Here is a 17,959-nt window from a genome sequence, read left to right as displayed (position 1 = left end):
GATATTACTTTGCTGACAAAGGTCTATCTAGTCAAAGCTAAGGTTTTTCCAGTAGTCATATGGATGTGAGAGTTGGACTATAAAGAAAGCTGAGAGCCAAAGAATTGATGCTTTTGAACTGTGGTGTTGGAGGAGACTCTTGAGAGTCCCTTAGACTGCAAGCAGATCAAACCAGTCCATCCTAAAGGAAATCGCTCCTGAAAAATTCATTGGAAGGACTGATGTTGAAGCTGAAACTCCAATGCTTTGGCTACCTGAGGAGAAGAGCTGACTCACTGGAAAAGACCCTGATGCTGGGAAAGATTGAAGGCAGGAGAAGGGGATGACAGACGATGAGATGGTTGGATGGCATCGCTGATTGAATGGACTTGAGTTTGAGCAAGTTCTGGGAGTTGGTAATGGACAGGGAAGCCTGGCCTGCTGCAGTGCATGGGGTCACAAAGAGTTGGATACGACTGAGCAATTGAACTGAACTGAAAATGTACTCTCCAAAAAGATTTTTCCAACTGTCTAATTGTTTGCCATTGTATAGACACAAGCAAGCAAAGCAATGTTCTTTTCTAGGTAGGGGATATAATCTGTGATATCTGTTCTCACTTTTCATTTCAGTTTTCTCTAGCATCTTCTCTCTAAAGTTGATGTTAAAAATTTATACATTCTTTGTATAAATGACTACTTAGATATTTTGTCCAGTTTTTAATTGGGTTATTTGCCTTTTAATTATTGAGTTGTAATTTTTTTTCTAAAAATATATCCTGGATATCAGTCCCTTATCAAATGTATGATTTGCAGATATTTTCTCCTAAGTTCAATTTTTCAGTCAAAAGCATGAGCACACCTAGTCCGTACTTCATGTCTGACTCTATCAGAAGCAGCATAATCAGTGGCATGCCAGAGGGTAGGGGCAGTGGGAGCAGTACCTGCCAGGTTCAAGCAGTAGTGCTTGTATTATCTGTAGGAACTTTTTAAAGAATAATAAAACCAACTAAAAGTAAGCCTGTTTTTTTAATTATTCTCCTGAGCCAGCAATTCTAAACAATGACAAGGATGGAATTCCTCTCTCTCAGGGCAGATCACCATTCCAGTCTACCCCATGGTACACCACTGCCCCCATATGTCTGGTTCTCTAGCTCTTAGTAATACTCAGCTCTATTGTGGTTTCTAGTAGTATCAGCCTCATCCTGCCATTAGAAAGCTTCCTATCAATGTGTATCTACTGGTTGTACCTCCATTTACAACTCTGGGCTAAATTGATTATTTAATTAAGGGTTGGAGATGGTAATTTTCTAATTCTATTATTCATTCTTCATAGTAGCTACAATTCTTCTATAAAGAAGAGTTTCCCCCCATGAACCACTTGGTTTCTCTCCAATACACTTCACACAGAAAGTAGTCCTTTAAATATTAGTGTTGTTTGTCTGTTGTCTCTAGCTTACAGGTATTTCACCTAGTTTGTCATTTGTCTTCGGAGTTTGCTGTGCTATTTTTCATCATGCAAAGGTTTTTATTTTCACGTGGTCAAATTTAGCAGTATTGACTGCTCCAAGATTTTGAGACTAAGAAAAGTGTTCCCTGTCCTCAGGTTCAAAGGAAATCACTCATGATTTCTTCTAATCTGCCGTGGCTCCATCATTACATTTAGATATCTGAATCATTTGGAATTTATCCCAGTGTCTATTTCAAGACACAGATTCAATTTTACCCTTCCTCCTTAGAGCTATCAAGGTATTCCAAATACCATTTTTCTTTTCCCTTTTATATAGACTTTATTTTTTAAAGCAGGTCTAAGTTAATAGCAAAATTGTACAGATAATAGAGTTTCCATATGTCCACTATTCCAGCCTCCTTCAAATCCCCACCTGGCACCAGAGTGGTACATTTGTTATGACAGATGAAGCTTCATTGACACATCATTATCACCCAAAGTCCACAGTTTACATTAGGGTTCACTCTTGGTGTTGCACATTCTGAGAGTCTTGACAGATGTATGATGACTTGTATCTGCCATTATAGTATCATGCAGAATAGTTTCACTTCCCTAAAAATCCTTTGTGCTCTGGCCGTTCATTCCTTGCTCCTCTCTATCCTGGAAACCATTCATGTTTTTTTAACTGTCTCCCTAGTTTTGCCTTTTCCAGAAAATCAGTTAGTTGGAATCATATAATATATAACCTTTTCAGATTGGCCTCTTTCACGTAGTAGTATCCATTTAAAGTTCCCCCATGTCTCTTCATGGTTTGATAGCTCATTTCTTTTTAGCACTGAATAATACTCCGTTCTCTGAATGTGCCACAGTTTTTTTATCCATTCACCTGAAGAACATCTTGGTTGCTTCCAAGTTTTGGCAATTATGTTTAAAGCTGCCATAAGCATCCATGTGCAGGTTTTTGTGTGGACATAAATTTTCAGCCCCTTTGGATAAATACTAAGGAACATGATTGCTGGATCTTATGGTAAGAATATGTTTCGTCTTGTAAGAAACTACCAAAATGTCTTCCAAAGTAACTGTACCATTTTGCATTCCCACCAACAATGATTGAGAATTCCTCTTACTCCACATCCTTGCCAGCATTTAGTAACAGACAGCATTTAAGTATTCATTTCACCCCACCCCCCACATTGATTTGAGACCTGTCTTTAGTATGTGCTACATTTTAATATTCATTTGGGTCCCTTTCTAGATTTTTTATTTTGCCATTAGCTTGTCAGTCACTTGTGCCCCAATACCACACTGTTTTAATCATGAAGGTTTTATAAGTTATTTTAATACCCAGGAGAGATACTCTTCCCATTTAGCTTTTCTTTTTCAGAGTTTTCTTGGCCATACTGTTGTTTTATTCTTCCATAAGAACTTTAAAGTCAGGGTGTCTAGCTCCAAATTAAAGACCAGACACTCTTATCTGAAAAGAGCAATAGTATATGAAAAGAGCAATAGAAAATGCTCTTATCTTTTGGAATCAGGTTGAATTCATAAACAAAGCTAGAATTAACATCTTTATGATTGAGTTTTCCAGCTCAAGAACATGGAATGTTTTTCTATGTATATTACCGATACAGGGTGTTTTTTCCCTTGTTATACTCATTTATATGTTAGTGCACAGTTCTTATTAAACGTATGCCTTGATGTTTTTATTGTTGTTTTAAATATAGTCCTTTCTTCCAATGTATTTTTCAACTGGATAACGTAAATATATATTAAGGTTATTGACTCTGTATTTAATTTTGTACACTGTAAATTTCCTAAATTATCTTATTTGTAGTTGTTTTTACTTTATTTTCTTTTGGATTTTTTAGACATGAAATTATATCATTTGCAGATAGAAATAGTTTTACCTCTTCCATTCTAGCTCCTGTGTCTTTCATTTTTTAGACCTTGTCTAATTGCAGTAGATAATATGTTCAGTATGATGTTAATGGTAGTGGTGACAGTCTTGTTCCTGACTTTATTGGGAATAACATGAAGTAAGAATCTGACTTTCATCAGGAATAGCATTAAGTAAGAATCTGACTTTCAAGTTCAAACATGCACAAGCACACCAAGGAGAAGCTACTGTTCGAGCACATTCTGTTTTTAAAGAGAAGATAGTGGCACATAACATTGAAGAGACAGTCTGTGTATAGTTGGTCTTGAATGAATCTGTGCTTCCGAGTGAGAGTTAAGAACTGCATGGAATTATAAAAGTCTAAGAGAAATTCTAAAGCATCCATTAATTCCTACTTCACTGAGTGTTAGTTGAATACTTTTTTAAGTCATAAGTGACCACTAGATTTTTGGCAAAATACCTTTTTGGCATCGTTGCAAATGACAACATAATTTCCCTCACATGTTAATATGATGAACTGTGCTGTTCGATTCCTTAGTAATGAAGCACCCTTGAATTTAGTCATAGTGTACTATTTTGTTAATGTGTTATTGGAGTCTCTTTGCTAATATTTTATTTAAGATTTTTGAATCTATGGTCATAAGGGCAATTAGTCATGTTCTTTTTTATCAACAGCTTTTCCTTTAATAATAAAAGTTAGGTCCTAATATATCAGAGAAGACCATCACATAGTCCATTACGATCAGTAAATCCTTTAATTTGATGTGATTACTTTATACTCTGAAACAGGAATTTCCCAGGCACGGTGTAATGCCAGTTTACAGCTGCAGCCTCGTTTCTATATTTGTCCTTCTGCCTCTTGGGTTATAAACTTAGATTTCTGAGTGCATAGCATCCTTGAGTGCCTTAAATTAATACATGACATCCTTTGTCTCTCCATGAATGTAAGCCAGGGTCTTCAGTTTCTCATGAATACATTTCTAGCTGAAACTCTGTTTAACTCAAAGTTATGCCTTCCGCAGCAAGAATATTGCATTTGAAGTTTCTCATTAATTCCCTTTTACAATATATTCTACAAGATCTCTGTATGCTAAGGATTAAATTCTGTAGTGGCAGCATTAATTTTATATTATGGAGACATTCTGATCCATTTAAAATGTTTCATTAATTTGTTTGAAGCATAATTAGTAGACTCTAGTAGCAATGTTAGAGTAAGAAGGGCTCAAATATGCAAAGAAAAGCCGAAGCTCATTATTCTAATTCACACCCCACCATGTGTATCTTAAATCATCTTCTATCAGTAATTTACTTGTCCTATTAGATGTGCTTAATGAAAATGAAACCAAGTGCATGCTCTAAATAAAACTCTCTAAAAGTGCTTTCATCAAGATTAGGGTTTTTCCCTTGTTTGTGTCTTACAGAGGACATAAAGATAAGATATTTGTGGTAAAGTGTAATCCGCACCATGTTGACAAACTGGTAACAGTTGGGATCAAGCACATCAGATTCTGGCAACAAGCAGGTATTGTTTGGGTTTATCACTTATGTGGTTGAAAGTTTTACTGTAGCTGGGAAAAAAAAAAAAAAAACCCACCACCACTACCTAGCCTCTCTCTGCAATCTAAAATTAAAGTATGCCTAAAAGATGTTTGCTCCCAAACAACGTCTGAGCTGTGAAGCTTAGAACACTCTGTGTGATGCCATGCATATTCATCAGTGTCTAGAGAGTTTTGGAAACGCTGTGCTCTGAAAATAGTTATTTTTATATTCCATCATTGTTCTGAAAGCAGTGATTATGTTGGACTACTGAGCAGGAAATAATCACTTTAGTTGGGTGGACAAAATTTTTAGTATTTTGAGGGTTCTCTTGTTATTTTATCACTACATTTAGCACATGAATTAACTCCTGACACACACACACACACTGTACACTACACACAGTAAGTGGTCAAAATAAATACTTGTGGTTTATAATGCTGATAACAAGGATGAGTAAATAATAGGACAAAACATGGAAGAATATCTTATTCTTCTAATAAGCCAGACCTTTTTATTAGGATTGTTTCTGAATTCTCAGTTTTGGCTTTGGTATCAAGCCCAATCTTTTACTGGACAAAACATAAATAAGCTACTGCTTCAGTGCTTTCTGCTTTTGAAGAAAAGGTCATGGTACCCACCATGTCTGGAGAGTCAACCTGCATACAGTTGTCTGGAATGAGTTTAGGTTTCTCAGTGCTAGTCAGAAAGTTCAGGGCAGTGTGAATATATGAGGAACAAATCTGATGTTCTTCTCCTACACAGGGATTCAGTTTTCTCACCTTGAAGTGGCCATAATAAAAATCAAGGCAAAAGATACACAAAACACGTTTACATTTTACATTACAGCTGCTGCTGGTTTCATTTTTCGGTCAGCATTCAGGAAGACTTGCCTGGCTTCCTGGGGCACTTAGTTACTCCTCCCTCTGGCTGGCACAGACCTTGTGCTGAGCCTTGCTTAGAGGATTACGTCACATTCTCTCCCCAGCCAGACCTTGAGTTCCTTGAAGGCAGAAACTGTTTCTTTTCACCTTTATAGCCCAATGTCGACCACCATGCCTGCCACAAAGTAGGGATTCAATAAGCACTGAAAATGCGTGAAGGAGAAAACCTTTTATAATGTTTTTGTTCTGATGTTTTCTGCCGTTTTTATACACCTTTATGTAGACACATGGGACTTCCTGGGTGGCTCAGTGGTAAAGAATCCACCTGTGATGGAGGAGACACAGGTTTGATCCCTGAGTCAGGATGATCCCCTGGAGAAGGGAGTGACAACCCCTTCTAGTATTCTTGCCTGAGAAATCCCATGGACAGTGGAGCCTGATGGGCTATAGTCCATGGGGTCGCAAAAAAGTCAGACTAAACAAAGCAATGTAGACACACTGGATTTTCCACTGAAGATAGTCATTCTAAATGCTCATAGAAAGTGTCCATTTTTCAAAAAGTATTAAGTACTCTTGGTCCACTCCAGGTGGGGGCTTCACCTCTAAGAGAGGAATTTTTGGAAGTGTTGGAAAATTGGAAACAATGATGTGTGTTTCTTATGGGCGAATGGAAGATCTGGTGTTCTCAGGAGCAGCTACTGGAGATATTTTTATTTGGAAAGATATTCTCCTACTGAAGACAGTGAAAGCTCATGACGGGCCTGTGTTCGCTATGTATGCATTGGATAAGGTATGGACTATTTTCCTCATTAGCTTTCTAGAACTTTAAATTAGGCTTAGCAAGGTCCACACCAAGAGGATGCCTGTGTGTGAAGACAGTGCTCTCTGAATTAGGATGTAGTTGTCACGGATGGAGGGGAAGCACAAGTGGTCTTTAAATTTCTCTTTCGTTTATAATTATTTCTTTATGTGCAGTTTGTCTCTTCTTTTTTCATATTTATTCTTCCCGGCTGTTGCTCCTAAGAACTCCTTAAGAAGTGCTGAGAGAAATGTAGGCACACAGTAGTAAGAGTCTGAGAAATATTTCTACCCAGTCTTCCTCCTCAGTGGCATAATGAGCAGAGATCTGGAAGTGCCTAGTAGCTGGATTATTGTCTCTCGCATCAATTTGACCTGAAGTTATATTGATAACCAGCTAGACTTCCCTGGTGGCGCAGACGGTAGCGTCTATCTACAATGCGGGAGACCCGGGTTCCATCCCTGGGTTTGGAAGATACCCTGGAGAAGGAAATGGCAGTCCACTCCAGGACTATTGCCTGGAAAATCCCATGGACAGAGGAGCCTGGTAAGCTACAGTCCACGGGGTCGCAAAGAGTCGGACACGACTGAGCAACTTCACTATATTGATAACCAGCTTGTTCCTGTATAGACAGGCTCAGCTTTAATAAGCATGTCAGAGTCCTGGCTGTGTTAGTCAGGATCCTCCAGAGAAACAGAGCCAATAGGATGTAGATATAGACAGAGATATACATATACAAAAAGGAGACATTATAAGGAGTTGGTTTGTGTGGTTTTGGAGGCTGAGAAGTCTCACTAAGCCATCTGCAAACTGGAGACCCAGAAAAGCTGATGGTGTAATTGAGTTCAAGTCCGAGGGCCTGAGGACCGGAGAAGCCAGTGCTGTAAACCCTAGTCTGCTGGGAAAAGATAAGATGCCCCAGCTCAATCAATCGGAATAAAAGGAGGGCGATTTTGTCCTTCCTCTACCTTTTGTTTTATTCAGGCTCTCAAAGGATTAGATGATGTCCGCCCACATTGGGTAGGGCAGCTTAATGAGTCTGCCAGTTCAAATATTGATCTCATCCAGAAACAGCATCACAGACACATACAGGAGTCATGTTTAATCTGAGTACCCTGCAGCCAGTCAGTTGACACACAAGGTTAACCATCACACCAGCTGTATTTCTACTCAGGCTCGTCTTTGTCCTGATCTGTCCAGCTAACCCCCTGGCTTGCGGTGGTGTTGTTCTTGTTCTTTCTAAATAAAGATTACACTGGGGACTTCCCTGGCAGTACAGTGTTTAGGACACCATGGTTCCACTGCAGAGGGTATGGGTACCATCTCTAGTCAGGGCACTAAGATCCTGTATGTTCAAGGTATGGCCAAAAAAAATTGTTTAATTTAAAAAGGTCATATTTCCCTTCAGTGCTCTTAAAACACTTCCTTCAATTTGCCAGAAAATAGGAGTATTTTATTCACTGCTAGTTTGCTAATGGTACCAGTTTATGTATGTTCTTTGACCTCCAAACAGCCTAAGCCACCCAATACAGCATATTAAGAGAAGATTCATTTTGCATTTGCTTATTCCCAGGTAAATATGCTGATTCTGCTATAGAAGTAGGTTCTTGTTAGATGTGTAATTACAATGATTTCTTTAGTGATAAAGCTGTTTTTCACTAGCAAATTTGTTTTGCTTAAACTGCAAATTTTAGAAAAGATTAAAGCAGAAAGAACATTTTTGCAGGCCCGGAAGTTGATGTGATATAGCATGTTTAAACTCTTTTATTGCCTGGTAACTAAAGCTTAAAGATCATGGGAAAAAGCAGGAATATCACATTATAATATACTGCATTTAGATTTAATTTTGGGAGTAAATGTCTATAGGTTCACAATCTATAATGAGGATAAATAAGGATATTTAAGATATTTAATGCAATAAACTTCAAAATATTATTTCCTTTTCAACATCATTGAAATGAAGTAAATTAAAAGTTTTTGAGAAAACAGAATGAATTACTCAGTAATTTTCTTTTTAAAAAATTTCTAAGAACAGTTGATAGTTGCCAGAAAGGAAAACTAATAAAGCCAAGAAATCATAAACTTAGAATAAGAATAAAGATCATTGTCTAGCAAAAAAATATCCAATATGTTAGGCTTTATACTTTCCAGGTTTTATAAAAATTAATCTGGATCTTAATTATGGTAGAAATTGATATCTCATGAACAGAAGAGCAAGATATTCTTGTTACATGAAATACTTGTTATTCTTAATAGAAAAATAATGATGTTTTTTCTAGAAGTAAACATTTTAAAATAGTTAGCAATCATTTTTTATTGTGACATTAATTCCAGTTCATTCAGCAGGAGCATGAGATATCAGAAACTCTGCAAACTTTGAGGCTGGTCCTGTTCTCTAGCAGCCCACATCCCAGTCAGGGAACTGGGCACGGAAACAGCTATCCGTAATCCAGGGTACTAAACTCGAATCAATGGTCTGAAGAAAGTGAAATGGACACACAATGAGAAAGTGTTTAATAGTGCTAGAGAAATGAGAGATGTGTCCAGAAAATATGATGTTATCATCAGATTTTTCAGTCTCCATGCTTAAGAAGAAAACACAGACAAAGCTTCTTTACCCAGGGGGGAATCCTTTTGAGACTGGGTGGATCCTTGTCACTTTGATGTGTATATAATCCTTCTGATGTGTGCCTTTACAGGGTTTTGTAACAGGTGGAAAGGATGGAATTGTGGAGCTCTGGGATGATATGTTTGAAAGATGCTTGAAGACTTATGCCATTAAAAGAGCAGCCTTGTCAACTAGCTCAAAAGGTGCCACTCCCGAGTATGCGATGGAAGTCTTTCTGTTCATAGGAATGAAAAAGATAGTAATAAAGTTCTTAGAAAACCATGACCAAATCAACTCTCCCTTTTTCTTCCACATTCAGAGCTTGTGGCCTTTGGTAGAAATTCAAAGAGGATTGCCTAGTACTTAGTACTTTGGAACTATAAAAACAGAACTTATATAATCACTATAATCATTTTATTTTTGTTATATTAAATACAGCATGTAAAATATTAAATGCAGTATTTGCCCTCCTCAGGCTTGCTTTTGGAAGATAATCCTTCAATTCGTGCCATCACTTTGGGACATGGACATATCCTGGTGGGAACAAAAAATGGAGAGATCCTGGAAATTGATAAAAGCGGCCCAATGACACTGCTTGTTCAGGTACTGTGTTTGCACATATTCTAAACCACAATTCACATCAGAGCTAGAGCCAGGGTGAGGCAACAGGGGACACTTAGGATGCCAAATTAAAGGAGACATTCTCTCCAAAGATCAGGCAAACGTTGTATTATCTATTTCTGTATAACAAACTGACACAAATGTAGCTTGAAGCAAAAACATTCATCATCTTATGGTTTCTTTGTGGGTCAGGAGTCTGAACAGTTTAACTGGGTCTTCTGGTTAAGGTTTTGTAAGGCCGCAATAAAGACCAGGGCTGTGGTCTCGTCTGAGGCTTCGCTATGGAAGGATCTGCCTCTAAGATCACTCAGGTTGTTGGCAGAGTTTTGTTCCTGTGAGTACAGGACTGAGGGTGTCTGCTTCTTGCTGGCTGTTGGCCAGAGGCCACCCTCAGCTCTCAGAGGCTTCCTGAAGTTCCTCATCACGTGGGGTTCCCCCAACGTGGCTGCTTGCTTCCTCAAAGCAAGCAAGAGAAAAATAAAAACAATGCCTTTAAATAACTTGAAATAACATAATCGTATCATCACGTACATATAATACATCCATCCCCTTTGCATATGTTATTGGTTGATAATAAGGCTATAGGAGGGGCTTCCCTGGTGGCTCAGCAGTAAAGAATCTGCCTGCAATGCAGGAGCTATAGGAGACACTGGTTCAATCCCTGGGTCAGCAAGATCTCCTGGAGAAGGGCATGGCAACCCACTCCAGTGTTCTTGCCTGGAGAATCTCGTGGACAGAGGAGCCTGGTGGGCTACAGTCTGTGGGGACTGAAGCGACTTAGCATGCACACATCCACAAGGCTATAGGACATTCAAAGGAGGTGATTACACTGAGTGTGAAAGCCAGGAGGATCCTAAGGGTCACCTGTCCAGCACAGTCTGCTCTCTGGCTACCAATTATCATGTCCCTACCACATGCAGAATACATTCCCACTCCCAGGATCCCCAAGAGCCTTATCCCATTAGAGCATCTATTCAGAGTCCATAATCTCATTGTCTGAATCAGGTTCAGATGTGGATGGGGTTTCTTGGGTATATTTCCTCTCAGTCTGTCAAAAATGTGTCAAACTAAAAAAAAGTCTTTGCTCTGCACACACCAAATATATGTGTCTCTTTAGGTTTTGTGCATCATTCTAATCTCAGCCTCAATTCACATAAACATATAACATACTCCTTACCCTTCCTCTCCTCTCAAAAATGTGATTCAGATAATACCAGATTAAAATAAGCATCAGCAGTATCCTCAAAGATCCAAGAAGTGATCACATGTCACCTGATGAGTGACATGTGTCTTTGGAGGTGATGACTAAATCATAGAGGTGAAAGAGGCCTGGGCAGGGATGAGGAGGTGGATTCAGAGGGTGGAGTGGAAAGAATCTGCACTGCTTATCTAAGCTCTGGGACTTCTGTGGGTCCAGTGGAGGAGAATTGCCTCCTTCCCTCACCTGATGCCTGCCTGCAGGCTTGCTGTGTTAGACCTGACCCCCAAAATCCCACTGAAAGTGGCCCTCTGACTTGCTACCCCTGAGAGCAGGTCTGCACACACATCAGGTTTTTAAAATGCCTGTGCCCAGGCCCCACCCTGGCTATCTTGAATAAGAATCTGTGTTTTATAATGTTTCCTGTGTTAGAAACAAACCTCAGAAGCTCTGTAGCTGATGGCACCAGGCAGCCCAAGTTGAAAACTGAGGTGCGACCTCGAGAAGGGGTGACATCTTTGTCCTCCAGCTGCTCTTACCTTTCTTTCTCATTCTGGCCATGACGGTTTATTTAATTTCATTGAACATGAAATGTTTCCTTTCAATCCCCAGATGTTTGAGACTTCAAATTATTTAGTATGTGCTATACTGCTAAATATGTGTGTAAGATTTGTGCTATACTATGGATTTAAGCAGCATTTGAAGATTCAAGCTCTAACATTTTCTCAGGTTCAAAAGTATTATAGTTGAACTAATTTTGTCTAAATATGTTTTAAACTCAATAACAAAGTCTTTTCAGTTTTACATTCTCTTCAATTCTTTTCTGTATTTGTTTCTATCATTCTTCTAATACAATTATCCAAGTGTCATTTATTGATCACTCGACTGTGTGTCAGGCAATACCATTGTGCAAAATTCCTCTCTCATCTCTAGAACAGATTTTCTTGGTTGTAATTGTTTTATAGATTAAGGGCCTAAAGCCCAGTGAACTTCCCACAGCCACATCTTAAGAACTGGAGAGCTAGGATTCGTACCAAGCTTTGTCGGGTACCAGAGCCTTTTCTTTGTGTCTCCACACATCTCAGCGTGGAGACTGCATGAAACAGTGCAGAAGCCGGGCGCCCTGAGCCCTGGGCAGGCAGTGGAGCTGGGAGAACACTCTTTTCTCTTTACACGTGTGCCATTCTTTCCCTTTTATCTCAGCATCTGTCTTTCATCTTCTGGTCAGTCAATCATTTGCCTGTTCCTCCTGGGTAGAACTCAGTAGTTCAGTTCAATCAGTGTTTACTGTGCTCCTGCCAAGACCAGCCCTATGCTGTGTGCTACCCAGGATAGAATAGGACTACTGAAGGGGCTGACAGTCCTGTTCTGAGAGGTGGACCCCGAGGGAAACTTAAGGAACAGTAGAGACGATGTGGTTAAGACCATCGGCAGTCCTGCTGTGGGAAGATTTCAGAACCACTTTTACAGTGTCCGTGGAAGTCACCATCACTTGGAATAGATTGCTTTTTTTTTTTTAAGAGACTAGTTTAGGGGAAGAGAGAAGTGACAGGAGGTGAGTTCTGAGAATCCCTATTGTATATACTTCGAATATAATCAACTTTCAATTGTGCAGCTGGTTATTATCAGCTTTAGAGTGGTCAGGAGGAAAGGAAGGTCCCAAGCTCATTTCCTGGTGCCATTCAAGAGATTCCCTGCCTACCTTACTCACTGAGCATCCCTATGTTATACAGGAATCAAAGTACACAGTCATATTAGATTAAGGAAATACAACTTTTAAATCAATATATGAAGCAGTGATTTGAAAGGGTCTCAGAGCCCCATAGAGAAGGCAATGGCAACCCACTCCAGTACTGTTGCCTGGCAAATCCCATGGATGGAGGAGCCTGATAGCCTGCAGTCCATGGGGTCGCTAGGAGTCGGACACAACTGAGCGACTTCCCTTTCACTTTTCACTTTCATGCATTGGAGAAGGAAATGGCAACCCACTCCAGTGTTCTTGCCTGGAGAATCTGGGGATGGGGGAGCCTGGTGGGCTGCCGTCTATGGGATCACACAGAGTCGGACACAACTTAGCAGCAGCAGAGCCCCACAACCCTGTCCTCAGTGTACAAAAGGACTTGGTCTGTAAAAGAGCTTCAGGCAGATGCAGTCTAGGGGGAACGAGAGAGGGCTCGCACCTGACCCAGCCTCAGACCATAGCTTTCAGTGTGGGAGGCTTCCCAAGGGAAGAAAACTAGAAAACTGGGGATGTAAGGTGCTCCAAATCTAATAAACTCAAAAACAGTATCTACGCCCTGCTCAGATATTTGAATGTCAGCAGTATTGAGAACTTTCTATCTTCTGCCAAATTACTGTTTTGCTCAAACAGCTCCCCAGTCAAACTGGAATCGTCCAATTTCTCTTTGAAGAGCCACCTGTTCCCCCAAAGCATTCCAACTACAAACACCTTTCAGATGCCTGCGTATGGTCTTCTTTGTGCTTTACTAAGCAAAGCCTTTTCATAATTAGCCACTAAAAGCAAAAATTCAGTAAACAATCTGGTCTGTTTTATTGTTCCATGTCTAATCTATTCTTTACACTGCTTTAGTGAGTGATGTTAGAAGAATCAGATTCATTTTCTCCCTAATTATTCATTCATTAAATATATTTCATCACAGTTATTATTCTAAGCCAGCTAAGTGTGTTTGTGATAAGACATTAGCATGCGGAATTGGTCCAATGCTTGTCAAGCCCCTTTCAGTATTTTATGATCACTGGATAAAAAAATTTGGGAACAAATGCTGACCCTAAGTTATACCCAGGATACTGGAAATAAAATTTTAGATCTCTCTAATTCTGCTCTGCCAAATGATGTGCACAGAACTGAAATGGAATTAATTAGCAAGAATATTACTGTCCAATTCCTCTGATATAGATAAGTGGTACCTACATATTTTAGAATATGGTTTTATGGAAGAAAGTAGTTTGTGTCTTTGTGACCAAGTTGTGTTACTAGGAGATACATACATACTGTGTTTATTCAGTGTCAAATCACAGGATAAAATGAGGACAGTTCATTATTCACTAGGATGCTTCTACGTGAGAAGATGTTTGGCATCATATAAACAAAACTTAGCAACATGAATCCATCCTTTGCTTTTCAGATGAATGCTTTAGTATCATGTAGGCCCAGCTTTAGATTCAAGTTCAAGTGAAAATTTTATTCAGTACAATCATTTTGGCTCAAGGAAGCTCAAACGGTGTGTGTTCCTGTTTAAACCTGTTTGGGATTCTCTTGGAAAGGGCTCGCTGAGAAGCATTGAACTGATTTTTGTTGCCCCATTTCCTTCCTCACAGGGGCACATGGAAGGAGAAGTGTGGGGCCTGGCAGCTCACCCCCTCCTGCCCATCTGTGCAACAGTGAGCGATGATAAAACCCTCCGGATCTGGGAATTATCCTCCCAGCACCGTATGCTGGCAGTGAGGAAACTCAAAAAAGGTGCGTATGTCACCTTACACATCTGTGAAAGTGTTTACGACCACAAGTATTGGATTCATTCACCCATTCATTCAACTAATATTTACTGTGTGTGCCTGTTATGTGCTCCCAGATATGCTTGGAAACGGGGACTTAGTGTTTATTGCTACAGATATAGCTAATCACATGGAGGATGGTTCCAGAAGGCTGGCCTGATGCATCCGTGCCCAGCTCTATTCTTTATTTCCTTGCACTGCATAGACATTTGCCACCTGGGGGCAATATGTCCTTCCTCTTCTCATCTGAATTGTGGGAGTCAGTTGAAACTCATCAGCTTGTAAAGAATGGTGTTTATCTTTATGTCTGACAGTCTCCAGAACTGATTTTATTACTGAAAAAGGAAACTTGGTTTAAAAATAATAGTTAACTACAAGAAACAGATAAATATGTATTAAGCACCTATATGCATGAGAACCAAGAGTTATACCAAGAAGTAGAAATTCAGCAAACATTTATTGAGCAGCTTCTATGTATCAGACACTGGGGATCCCAGGATGAACAGTCACATCTCTAGTGTCAGAGATGGACAAGACTTGAACAGAGTCCCAGCAACAGCTGGTCCATTTAAATTGGGTAATTTGAAGAGTCTCAAAACTGGACTCTTTATGAAGGGGCGGGCAGGATGTAGGGAAATGACCAGGGCTAGTGCAGTACAATGCAACTAGTAGTAGCTGGTAACCACTGCCAGCCCTGGGCCTGAAAGGACAAGAGGAAGAACAGAGGAGAGTGAGAGCTGTGTGAGATGGCAGCCTGGCAGGAGGCAGTAACCGTCCAGCCCAGAGCCTCAGCCAGCAAGCGGTGACCCCGCAGGGAGGCAGCCAGGGGAGAACATGCCCCAGCCTCCCTACCCTCTATGCATTCTTCACTGTACCTTCCCTGCAGCCTCCTGCTGAGTACCCTCCCTCATGCTCCCCCTGACCAAATGCATCAGAAGCCAGGGGGCGAGGGAGCCTGTTGGTAGAGTCCATGCAGGCCAGCTCCAGACACAGAGCAGGGTGGAGAGTGGGTGAGAACAGACAAATGGAAGATCTCTGGCACAAACAAGGTGTCACGGAGGCTCAGGGTAAGGCCCACTGCCAGGGACAGCCCCACTGGGGAAAACGAGAGCCGAGGCTCAAAGGATTTGTGAAAGTTAAGACAGGAAAGGATAAGATTGGGGCCTGGCCCCTAGACTGTTTGTGCTGGGTGCTTTTATAGATGGACATGGGGAGACAAGTCTAGGGGGATAAAGTGAGAAAAGGTGTCAAGACGGTGGTGATGATAATGACAGTGGCTGACACCACTGAGCCAGTAGCTGTGCTAGCACTCCGCCTGTGGTTTTCACGAGAACCTGGTGAGTAAGGCCTCTATTGTTTCCACTTAGAAATTAGGAAACTGAGGCTCAGAGCACTTTAGTCGTTTGCCCAGTTGCAGCTAGTAAGTGATGGGTCTGAATTCAGACCCAGGAGTGTGGCTTCAGAGGGCACACCTGTGGCCACTGCGTGCCGCTGGCTCCCTCCACCATATGGATGCACTTTACACTCGACTTCTGGGTCTTCATAAGTGGTGGAGGGAGCCAGGATTCAAACCCGAGTCTGACTCCAAAGCTCATGCTCTTATCTACCACAGAGGTGAATAATCAGGCTACTCATTTACACCGGGGAAAATAACAGACCAAGTACTCACTGTGAGTACCTTGAATATCAGCCAATGGACTTTATTCACCAGGTTAAAAATGAGTTCAAAAGAACAACTACGAACACCTCTGAGATAGGATGGCCATTCAACTCAGTTTATAGCTGGTGTCCTGGTGTAATTATTAATAGCTCTCCCTTTCGCTCTCGGGTATCCTGGTTTGTGCAATAAATCTTTAGGCTTGACCTAAGCTTGGTGACTCTCCTCAAGGGCAGGCTGGTCTGTCTGTCCTTTCAGCACTAGCACAATGCCTGATTCACAGTAGGTAAATAACTGCAAAGTGAATGGATGAAGAAAAGAAGGAAGGTGGACTTTAGATGAGCCCATTGAAAGTTACTGGTGTGAATGTGGCTTTTCAGCCTGTTGGAAACAGTGGATGGGGAGGGAGGGGTGGAAACTCAGTTTGGAATGTCCTAGCCCAAGGCTGCATGACCAACCCATCCTGGGGCTGTGCTCACCAATATCTTGACAATAAAAACATGGCCAAGGAGGGGGCGTATCCTTAAGTAGGATTCCTATTTAACATACTCCGTATTCCACGTTCAGAAGTGCCTCCCATGACCCTGCACAGCGTTAGAAAGCATTCATCATGTAGTCCCCTCAGCCCAGTATTGGTTAGTTTTGCAGAGACCTTTGGAGAGAATGTCCGTACTTCATTCTTCCCATGACAGAAGAGACGGGAATAAAATCTTCCACCTCTAGAATTATGCATTACAATCCACGGCTCAGAGATTAGAGAGACTAAAAGCAGAACAACACGGTGCTCCAAAGCAAATTTTGTGTGTAAAGCATGGTATTAAAAAAAAACAGTTTCTGGAAATTTTGTCCCATTCTTAAGTATCACATCTTGGGAGAAGAAATACTAGTTTTATTAATCCTTTATTCCTTTTCCTGCTTCACTCTGCTTGTCACTTGAAAACTCCAGGTCTTCATATATGAAAAAATGAATGGATAAACCACAGAGAAATGGAAAACTTATTTTTAATATTAATGATTATTGTCTTTGGGTTTGGTGGTAAGAAATGTTTTAAATTATGAAGTTTTAGTTCTCACCAGCAGTGTTAAAGACACAGTCACAGGTCCATGACTATATGTACATTTCCCCCCTCTTCATTTGTTTGGTAGCAAAGTCACGGATCATAACAGTGCTGTTTGTGAATTCTTTTGTAGGTGGAAGATGCTGTGCCTTCTCCCCAGATGGGAAAGCCTTAGCAGTTGGCTTGAATGATGGGAGTTTCCTGGTTGTAAATGCTGACACTGTTGAAGACATGGTCTCCTTCCATCACAGAAAAGAAATGATCTCTGATATTAAATTTTCAAAAGGTGACAGCAAAAACTTGTAAAAATATGTTGGGACAAAAAGTTGCAAGAGTGGATTCTTTTTAACTATTTCCTTAACCTCTAACCCATTTTAAAATGCTCAGTTCCTGGAAGTAAATTCCCACATGAAATATTTTGCTGTTAATCACTGATTTTTCTTCATAGATACAGGAAAATACCTTGCCGTGGCATCCCATGATAACTTTGTGGATATTTACAACGTCCTGACAAGCAAAAGGGTTGGCATCTGTAAAGGTGCTTCTAGTTATATTACACACATTGACTGGGACTCTAGAGGTAAAGTATGCTGTGGCTTTTAAAATATAATTTCAGTTTTTAAAAGTCATGTCCATTCATATATGATTTCCAAGAGCAAATGGCAGTTTAAAGAGAAACTTACAACATAAACGACTATAATTTTACAACCCAGAAGTAGCTGCTATTAACACATTATTAACTGGGGGATTTTTGCTGAA

At 40.4% G+C, this 17,959-nt stretch overlaps 1 protein-coding gene across 1 annotated transcript in view; it reads left to right on the top strand.

Annotated features, from left to right (window-relative positions):
- Window positions 1–17,959, top strand: part of EML6 (EMAP like 6) — a 288,057-nt gene that overhangs the window by 207,889 nt on the left and 62,209 nt on the right. The window contains exons 17-23 of the mRNA XM_068970681.1: window positions 4,745–4,845; window positions 6,331–6,533; window positions 9,242–9,353; window positions 9,626–9,753; window positions 14,309–14,450; window positions 17,334–17,486; window positions 17,649–17,780. Of these exons, the coding sequence (XP_068826782.1) occupies window positions 4,745–4,845; window positions 6,331–6,533; window positions 9,242–9,353; window positions 9,626–9,753; window positions 14,309–14,450; window positions 17,334–17,486; window positions 17,649–17,780 (971 nt within the window). The remainder of the gene's footprint in view (window positions 1–4,744; window positions 4,846–6,330; window positions 6,534–9,241; window positions 9,354–9,625; window positions 9,754–14,308; window positions 14,451–17,333; window positions 17,487–17,648; window positions 17,781–17,959) is intronic.

This window comes from Capricornis sumatraensis, chromosome 1, assembly GCF_032405125.1.
Source record: "Capricornis sumatraensis isolate serow.1 chromosome 1, serow.2, whole genome shotgun sequence".
Lineage (NCBI taxonomy): Eukaryota > Metazoa > Chordata > Mammalia > Artiodactyla > Bovidae > Capricornis > Capricornis sumatraensis.
This window is presented reverse-complemented; position numbering and strand designations above follow the sequence as displayed.